Here is a 9,747-nt window from a genome sequence, read left to right on the forward strand (position 1 = left end):
CAAGCGGCTCTCGGTACGTCGCTTGACTTAAGTACCGTGTTCCATCCTCAAACCGACGGACAGACTGAATGAACGATCCGTACTCTTGAAGAGATGCTCCGTGCGTGTGTTATAGACTTCGGTGGTAGTTGGAACAAATACCTACCGTTAGTCGAATTCTCGTACAACAACAGCTATCATGCCAGCATACAAATGGCACCATTCGAGGCTTTATATCGAAGAAGTTGTCGTTCGCCTATTGTGTGGCACTAGATCGGTCACTCGCAATTAACTGGTCCCGAGTTACTACAAGAAACGACTGACAAAATCCTCCAGATTCGAGACAACTTGTCGAAGGCCAGGGATAGACAGAAAAGTTACGCCGATAGAAGACGCAAGCCCCTTGAATTTGACGTTGGCGACTACGTACTCCTAAAGGTATCACCTTGGAAGGGTGTGGTCAGATTCGGCAAGAAAGGGAAACTAGCGCCTCGATATGTTGGACCTTTTAGGATTCTGGAAAGAATCGGAAAAGTCGCCTACAGACTTGAGCTACCGGAGGAACTTAGTAACGTCCACCCGACTTTCCATGTGTCAAACCTCCGAAAATGCCTAGCTGATCATGATTTGATTGTACCCCTCGACGACCTTCAGATCAACGAAACGCTGCATTTCGTAGAAAAGCCTGTCGAAATCATGGATCGCCAAACCAAGCAACTCAGGCGCTCACGCATCCCTATCATGAAAGTCCGATGGGAAGGCAAACGAGGCGCAGAGTTCACTTGGGAACTCGAAAGCGACATGAAGGCTAAGTACCCGCAGTTGTTCAAATGAAGACCTGAAGCGAGAAATTGGTAAGAACGTACAAATTAACGTGATTCACGGTGCTGTGCAGCCTCGAGCCTAATTTCGGGACGAAATTCCCTAAACAAGGGGAGGCTGTAACACCCCGTGTTTTCGAATGTCAAAGTCAAAGTCAAAGTCCAAGTCAACTTTGACTTCTTTGACTGTAAATAGTCTATTTTTATGTTTTATTTGTATTATGTGGAGTAAGTGTTGTTAATCAGAATAAATTGAAGTAATCGAATGTTTAATCGACACGAACCGACTAACGACTGTGAATAGTAGGAAGTAACAATGCGATAAAGTTAATCAATCGATAATCAAGCTAATCGAATCATCAATCGAACTCGAAACTCGAATTATGCGAATTTGGTGTTATATTACTTGTGTGTGCCTTATGTGTTACCTGTGCGTGTTTACTTTATGTTTTCTGTGGTAATCAATCGAATCAATCGAAACTCGAATCGAAACTCGAAACTCAATCAAATGCAATCGAAATCGAATCATGATAGTTAGTGGAAAAGAGGTTATACGAGATATAGATGCTCGTATGTAGATATAGTGGTTGGGATTAAAAGTAATTTGAATAGGAAACTCTATCGTGCTCGTATCGTCTTCAATCGAAATCGAAATATCAGAAATCGTCACACCGAACACTCGAAACAGGCTGTGGATAGATCAGGCTGCCAGCCGATCGGACGGACTGTCCGATCGAGCAGGCTGTCCGTTCGGAATGCCTGGCCGATCGGCCAGCCCTTTCCTCTTTTGGAGCCTATAAATAGGGTTGTCATTGTCATGCTTTCCACTTTTGGAAACTCTCTGACCGACCAGCTCGTGCTCCTCATCTTTTCTCAGATTTCTTCCGATTCCGGTAAGTTTTCATCCTAAATCTTGTACTTTCTTGATCAATACATACTCCTACACCTTTCTATCTTTCAAATCTTGATTTCTAACCGTGAAATCATCAAGATCTAAGCATTCTAGGATGATGCATCATGGTGTTCTTCAAGAACATCATGCTTTGGCCTCATTCCACCAAGAATCACTTGGATCTAACCAATTTCGACATAAATAAGCTAAGATCTATCACAAATCTCAACATTTACATGATGTAAAGGATTGAAAGAAGGATTTCCAACTTTCTTTCAACTCTTTTACACTCAATGTCTTCAAACCGGTAGAAACAGAACTTGAGCCAACTCCCTAGTCATTCTAATGGTTGTATGGTTCAAGATTCGGATTCTATTTACTAGGTTCACCGATTTATGGTTGAACGTTAAACCACCGTTCCGAACCGTTCACCGGCCAGACTTGGGTGATTCCTGTCCGAGCAGGAGAAACAAGTAAGAATGAAGGTTCCATTGTTCAGCTCGTTGTCAAAATACCTCGATAACGTCAAACAATCAGAATAGCCAAGTGTTAGACGAACAGGCCGACCAGGTCAGGATGCTCACCGATCGAACAGGCTGTTCGAACGAACAGCCCAACCGATCGGACATATCAGCCGATCGACCAGGCCAGCCGATCGGCTAGCAAGTGGCCCACACTTTGGCAAATTCATGAAGTATAGTGTTGAACGAGGTGATGTTCGATCGAACGAACTGTTTGGTAACATTACTCATCGGATCATGAGATACTATGCTTCAACCATTAATCGATTTTCAACTCGTTCGACGTATTGGAATGCCACCCGATCGAGCATGCTGTTCGATCGAGTGACATCCTACTGAGGACTACTACTGAAGTTCCTAACCGATCGGATAAGCCGGCCGATCGAACAGACCGTTCGATCGATCGACCTGAAAAATAAGGACACTTCAGTGTTCTCAAATACTACAACGAAAACTTCAAAAGGTCAAACCATCATACACAAACACATCTTACTCAAAGGAAGAAACAATCCACTCGAACAGTCCAGCCGATCGAGCCTGCCGGCCGATCGAACAGACTGTCCGAACGGACTGCCTAACCGAACGAACAACCCGTCCGATCAAACCTGCTGTTCGATCGACCAGGCTGTTTGACCCATCATCACTTGTTAACCTGTAACACGTAGAATGTTAATCATCGATATGCTATCGAACTATTCAGGCTAACCCTACTCTCAAGCGCTCCCTTCAATCCATCAATCAATCGCTGTGAGTATACTCGAACCCTTTTTGCTTTAGCACTTTTGGGTGTTACATACGTTACTTATCAAAATCACAATCGAACACACTACTCAATTATTTGAACGCTAACCGATCCGCGTGTATTACGTGACTAAATAAATGCTTGTTGTTATGTTTACACGTGGAATGCTGTCTACCTGCCTTACCGACGTAGTACTATAGTTTGGACTCAGCACCCGTTCACACGGGGGTTGTTAAGGACAATTACTTGCATGGATTACGGTGGTAGTCATGTATTGCGAACTGTCTCGGACAGTCAACCCGCAGTCACTGGTATCGATAGATCCATGTCGATAATTAACATGCTTCGTTTTCCTCTGCGTACGTGCTGGTTATGCGTAAACTATTTCGAACTCTATATGTTATTATCAAACTTGTATGCTCACCTTTACATTATATGTATTGACTTTATTTTAACGTATGTGACAGGTGTTTAAGATGTTTGCTTGCTAGGAAAGCGAGGCTAGAATAAAGCTCTAGAGCCCCCCAACAAATAGTTGTTTGTCAGGAACAAGCGTCTAGAGCATAGTTGTTTGTAGATCTTGTCCGACCGGGTCTTTAGAAGCATTTGAACAATATTCATATCATTTATATTTAAATCTGAGTTGTCGGAACAGAATTACTTGACTAGTTGTTATCTGTAATAATTTATTGTATTATTTGGGATACGGTATGGGACGCATCATTTAACTGAATAGTATTAATAGTTGTTGTAGAAACTTCTAGACAATCTGTTTCGCTCAGTGCCATGCCCCGATGATTCCGCCATCGGTTGGGGTGTGACAACTTGTATTGGGCAGGGAAGGGGACTACAACCATTCCAGATAGAGGCGTATACGGACCTCTTTTATCCGCTATTTCAATAACACCAAACTATGACTTCAGAATAGGATCGAGACTCTCTGCTGGAGCTATAGCCAGTATTGTGATTGGTTCCTGCATATTTACTAGGCTAATTTTGGCTATGCTTTGGAAGAAAGGTTATTTAGGTGGAGATAAAGAAGATAAAGAGCTCCGTGCACTTGAATTGCAAACCAACTATTTTAGTCTACAATAAATCAAATCTGCTACACATAACTTTGATTCTGCAAATAAGATTGGTGAAGGCGGCTTCGGACCGGTTTACAAAGGTGTACTCTCAGATGGTTCTGAAATTGATGTTAAGCAATTATCAGCCAGATCAAAACAGGGGAACCGTGAATTTGTGACTGGAATAGGCATGATATCCACTTTACAACATCCAAATCTTGTTAAACTTTATGGTTGTTGCATTGAAGGAAAAGAGTTATTACTAATATATGAATATCTAGAAAATAACTGTCTTGCACGCGCCCTTTTTGGTAGTGATGACCAGAAGCTTAAGTTGGATTGGTCTAGAAGAAAAAAGATATGCATGCAAATAGCGTGCAGTTTAGCTTATCTCAATGAGGGATCAAGATTAAAAATTGTTCATAGAGACATAAAAGCCACTAATGTGCTTCTAGACAAGTATCTTAATGCTAGAATATCTGATTTTGGTTTAGCGAAATTGGATGAAGGAGAGAATACTCATATCAGCACATGAATTGTAGGAACAATGTAAGATTTTTTCTCTTTAATCGAACAACTGAACTATTTAAGTATGGGAACCTTATGGTGTAAATTCGTAGAGGGTATATGGCTCCAGAATATGCAATGAGTGGGTACTTGACAGATAAAGCAGATGTTTACATCTTCAGAATTGTCGCATTGGAGATTGTTAGTGGGAAAAGCAATACAAATTAAAGGCCAAAGGAAGAGTTTTTCTACCTCCTAGATTGGGTAACTTCTAGTAAATTTTCAAAAGGGTAAAACAGTCATTTTACACAAACTTAACAAATTTTGTTACGTAAGTTAGTGTTAGAACACAAACTGAAAATCACATATTTTAAGTATACAACTGTTTAAAGTTAGAGCCCCTCGTGCTGATAACGCGATAAGAAACTAAATGTAATTTTGTATTCAATCTCCAAATCAGTTCATCGACATTTGATACAAAATGTAACTATACATATAGACAATAACTGCCAAACAGTTATGTTTGTATATCTGGTTTTATAACAAATTCCTACTAGTCCAATTTGTTCTTCAAGACTTTTCCCCATTATAAATACTTCATGTATTCTAATGTAAAAGACACTGTTAATAATAAGGGAAAATGTCACATAAATGTAATCAAGTTTGCCAAGTGTTTCAATTAAGTCATCCAAACTTTTTTTGTGTCTCTAAAATAACTAAACTTTAATTTAGTGTTTTAATGGTGCGTAATTACCAGGTCACCAGGTTACTTTTTTTTTCTCTTACTTTTTTTTCTTTTAATAATAGATATTATTTGTATCATGTCATCATTCAATCTAATATTCTTCGATGATCAATCTACCCCTCTATGCCGACCATTAGCCTATGAAGAACAAGGCAAGGACGCAAACACCATAACCAACAAAAATAATAAATGGTAGCAACGGCATTGTCGAAGACGAGGGCAGTATCACCAGAAGATGAAGTTGCTCTTCAATTTCAATTACATTGTTGTATCACCACTGTAAGAGCTAATCTTCATATTCATATAATTTTACTCTTAAAAAAAATAAAAATAAAATAAGAATAAAATAAAAAAAATCTGCACACTTCCATAATGAATTATTAGATTTGTTGTGCAATGTTGAAGAGTATCTCAACAAATAAATTCCAATGGACTGAATTTGTAAGATCTGATTGATATTTGTGAGAATTGTGATTGAAAGCCGATGGACTATTTATGAGATCTGATTGATATTTTAGAGAATTGTGATAGAAAGCCAAAGTGTAGTGGGGGAGTGGTGTATGGATTTATTGGATTGAGCAGACCAAGTGGGTCGATGGGTGGGATGAACAAAATTAAAACTGAATTTGTGAGAAGATAAGTATGGATTTATGATGATTTGTTATAGTTTTAATTGAAAAATGTATTATTTATATCTTCTAAATCATATTAAAGATTAAAAAAATAGAAAATTAAAAGAAACCTGACACATCATCATTTATAACCTGGTAACCTGATAATTACATCGGATTAGAACAACAAACAAAACTTTAATGACTTTAAAGAAACAAAATAAGTTTCAGTGACTTAACTGAAACAGTTGTTAAACTTCTTTACATTTCTACAAAGTTACCCCTAATAATAAATATATTTTTCTCTCTCAATATCTCTTCTCATCTTCTTCTTATTAGGCTTTTTCATAACAATTACATTATTCTACATACTAATTGACTAGACGTTTTATTTGGCTTCAATTTGCATAATATTGGCTAATAATTATATTCTTTTTGGAAAGAATAAGATAATGTCCCCCCGTATGGAAATGTTGGTTGACTGTGTGTGAACCAACAGCGCCCTATTGGCAATAATTGTTAGGGCAATGGTTTAAAGATAGGGTGCCCCACGATCACAATAAAACAAAAAGGCTATGGGAGATTGCCTACACGTCCCTCCATCTCTCCATTTATTATTTCGGTGAAAAATAATTTATTAAAATAAAAAGATATCAAAATATTTAGGTTTGTTTTTATTTTCATTTCTCCGATTTGTTACAGTCTAGTTTGGTGGCAATGCGCTAAATTCCAAAAATGCCATTATTTGTGTCATATTCTTGAGGGAAAATACAAATTTTACATTAATTATTTGTTGTGTTTTTATATATTTTGAATGTTACCTTATTACAAATGATTATGACATTTACTTTTGTTTCATCTTTATAATTGCATGTTGACAACTTGACATGGACTAACGGATCAATAAAATGAGTTTATCTTCAAGTTACGTTGATCAACTATAGATATATCTGGTTGATAACATGTCTCTTTGATATTAATTGTTTTTTATAAGATTGGTTTTGCTTACATCATTCATTAACAGTGAAATGTGAAAGAAGGAGATAATGAATTCATTAAATTTTCTTCATTAACTTCAAGAGAAAATTTAATGGGTTTAAAGTTAGTTTTATTTGGCAAAAGTTCAAGGAAAAGAATCTACACATTGGAAGCATCATTAGAAAGACCCACAGGCAAATGAATTGAGAGACCAAAGGAAGTTCTAAAAGAGTTGATGTTACAATGTAGGAGATTATAAACACTTCTTCTGCACATGTCTCGTTTGAATTTGTTCCTATTTCAGATTGAGAGACGTGTTGCTTCATGTTTTCACTTATTTCTAATTTATTTTTACCTTTTTTTCTTGGAAAATAGAATGAACGACAAAATTGAATGAACATCTTGATCTTCACACCAGAGATCAAGAGGCTTGTCAAACTGCTCTAAATCTTTGGGTCTGTTTGGTATGGGGTAATGGAATGGATGGGGGAATAGAATGGATGAGGTAATGGAATGGACAATGGAATGAAATGGATCATTCCATTCCAATGTGATGTTTGGTTACACATATGTGAATAGAATGAATCACTACTTTGTACATTTTGATAAAAAAAAAACTAACGAAATACAATTGTATTAAAAACGACAAAAATATAATTGCCTCAATAATAATAATAATAATAATAATAATAATAATAATAATAATAATAATAATAATAATAATAATAATAATAATAATAATGGTAAAATAATTAATACTAACATTTTTATATATATTAATATTAGTATTAATATAAATATATATAAATATAAACATAAACATAAATATAATAATAATAATAATAATAATAATAATAATAATAATAATAATAATAATAAATTTATATTTCATTCCGTTCCTTGAAGGAATGAAAAAAAAACACCCCCTTACCAAGGAATGAAAATTGTTATATTTGGAAGGAGTTACATTCCTTTGGAATGCTCCATTCCATTACCCCATGATAACCAAACATGTTTCTTTTCATTCCATGAGAATGAACCATTCCATTCCACCTTCTATTCCTTCATACCAAACGCTACCTTTATGTAGGAATGAGAGGTGGAATAGAATGGACCATTGTAAGGTAATAAAGAAAAGAGTGTTTGGTTGACCGATATAATGGAATCACCCATTCCAAAATGCATTCCATTCCCTTAAAATCATTCAATCCGCCCCTCCTGTTTTTTCCTATTACATTCCCTCTTCATCCTTCATTAACAACACCACAACCCTCCAATGTTACCACCATCCACCACCGCCATCCGCCGTCGTCACCCACCACCGCCATAGCTACCACTGCCGCCGGCCAGCTCCGACCACCACCACCGCCCACCGTTGCCACCCACCAACAACACCACCACTACAACCGCAACCATCGCCACCACCTCCCCCACCAGCCACCGTTGCTGCCGCCACCGTCGCTGCCACTACTGATCATCGCCGCTACCCACGTCCGCCACCACCCATTGTTGTCGCCGCCGCCACCTCCCACCATCGCCGTCGCAACCACCACGACACCGCCCACCGTAGCCTTCGCTACCACCTCCGACCACCGCCGCTATCAACACCCACCACCGCTGCCACCCATCGTCGCCGGTACAACCGCCACCTATCACCACCCACTATCATCGTCCACCAATGACCATTGCCATCCGATTTGATCCCTTCGTCGTATCTTGCCACCAAATAACAAATAGTAATAACGAATTCCATTCTCACATGGCAAACAAATAAGACATGGAATGGTAATGATCAATTCAATTAACTCATCCATTCCATTACCTCATTCATTCCATTCCACCATTCATTCCGTTACCCCATACCAAACATACATGGAATGGATAATGGAATGAAATAGATCATTCCATTCCATTTTGATGTTTGGTTACTCATATGTAAATAGAATGAATCATTACTTTGTACAAATTGATACACAAAAATATAATTGCCTAAATAATAATAATAATAATAATAATAATAATAATAATAATAATAATAAAATGTTTCTTTCCAATTTTTGAAGGAATAAAAAAGTCACCACCCACCATCATCGCCCACAAAACTCAAGTAAGTATATGATGGAGGCATTAGGACTAACCCTTTTTCTTTCAACACCATTATTTTTATTTTTTTTACCTACCCAAAAATCCCCCTAGTTAACCCCTTTGAGTCTAAACCGTTTTCATTTCTTACCCCAAAACCCTTTTTACCCACCAAAAAACTCTTTTATTTTTACCCTTTATTTTAGTAACTAGCTCGGTTTTCGTGTGACTAAAAAAAAAATTACAATGAAGTTAGAAATAAACAAACAAAGCTCCTAAAACAAAAGCTTGTTTGAAGAAATACTTCATTAAGAAAAAGAAGTCACTAAAACAAAATGTTTTACGAAAACTGACGTTTTTCGCCCTTTTCTACTAACTACTAACCCAACTACCCACCTTTAGCCCAAGCCTTTACCCAAAAAAGTCCTCTTGATATTTACAAAGTTAAAAAGGAGGAGGATTGATTGCTTGGCAAGCCTATGGTAGGAATAAGTTCCATGCCGCTCTCGAGTGATTCACTAAAAAAGACACCTTCGGCCGAGTGTGAGTGATTTCTCCCATGAGGTATGTGAACTTGTATATAAATGGAATTTTAAAAAGGCATGTTATGCCCAAATAAGTAATTTCTCTTATGAAACGTTCTAAGTAAATCATAACAAATAGGATTGTAAATAAATAAAAATAAAACCCAATAAAGATCTTGGATTCCCAACACTCTATGACAAGCCAAAACCTTCTCTTCTACCCATTCCATTTGGGAGTGTAAGCCACGTATTAAAGAGTTTTGCTTGAGGACAAGCAA

At 37.4% G+C, this 9,747-nt stretch overlaps 2 protein-coding genes across 2 annotated transcripts; both read left to right on the forward strand.

Annotated features, from left to right (window-relative positions):
* The first annotated feature begins 4,212 nt into the window (after nt 1–4,212).
* LOC118490415 (probable LRR receptor-like serine/threonine-protein kinase At1g53440) lies at nt 4,213–4,557 on the forward strand. Its single transcript, XM_035988044.1, has one exon. It carries the CDS (start codon nt 4,213–4,215, stop codon nt 4,555–4,557), a length of 345 nt encoding a protein of 114 aa, XP_035843937.1.
* A 3,485-nt stretch (nt 4,558–8,042) lies between these two features.
* On the forward strand, nt 8,043–8,564 carry LOC110931844 (protein mono-ADP-ribosyltransferase PARP4-like). Its single transcript, XM_022175217.1, has one exon. It carries the CDS (start codon nt 8,043–8,045, stop codon nt 8,562–8,564), a length of 522 nt encoding a protein of 173 aa, XP_022030909.1.
* Nucleotides 8,565–9,747: the final 1,183 nt, after the last annotated feature.

The sequence above is a fragment of the Helianthus annuus genome, chromosome 3 (genome assembly GCF_002127325.2).
Source record: "Helianthus annuus cultivar XRQ/B chromosome 3, HanXRQr2.0-SUNRISE, whole genome shotgun sequence".
Taxonomy (NCBI): Eukaryota; Viridiplantae; Streptophyta; class Magnoliopsida; order Asterales; family Asteraceae; genus Helianthus; species Helianthus annuus.

Coding starts and splice junctions, on each gene's coding strand:
- LOC118490415 (XM_035988044.1), top strand. CDS start 4,213: ATGATATCCACTTTACAACATCCAAATCTTGTTAAACTTTATGGTTGT.
- LOC110931844 (XM_022175217.1), top strand. CDS start 8,043: ATGCATTCCATTCCCTTAAAATCATTCAATCCGCCCCTCCTGTTTTTT.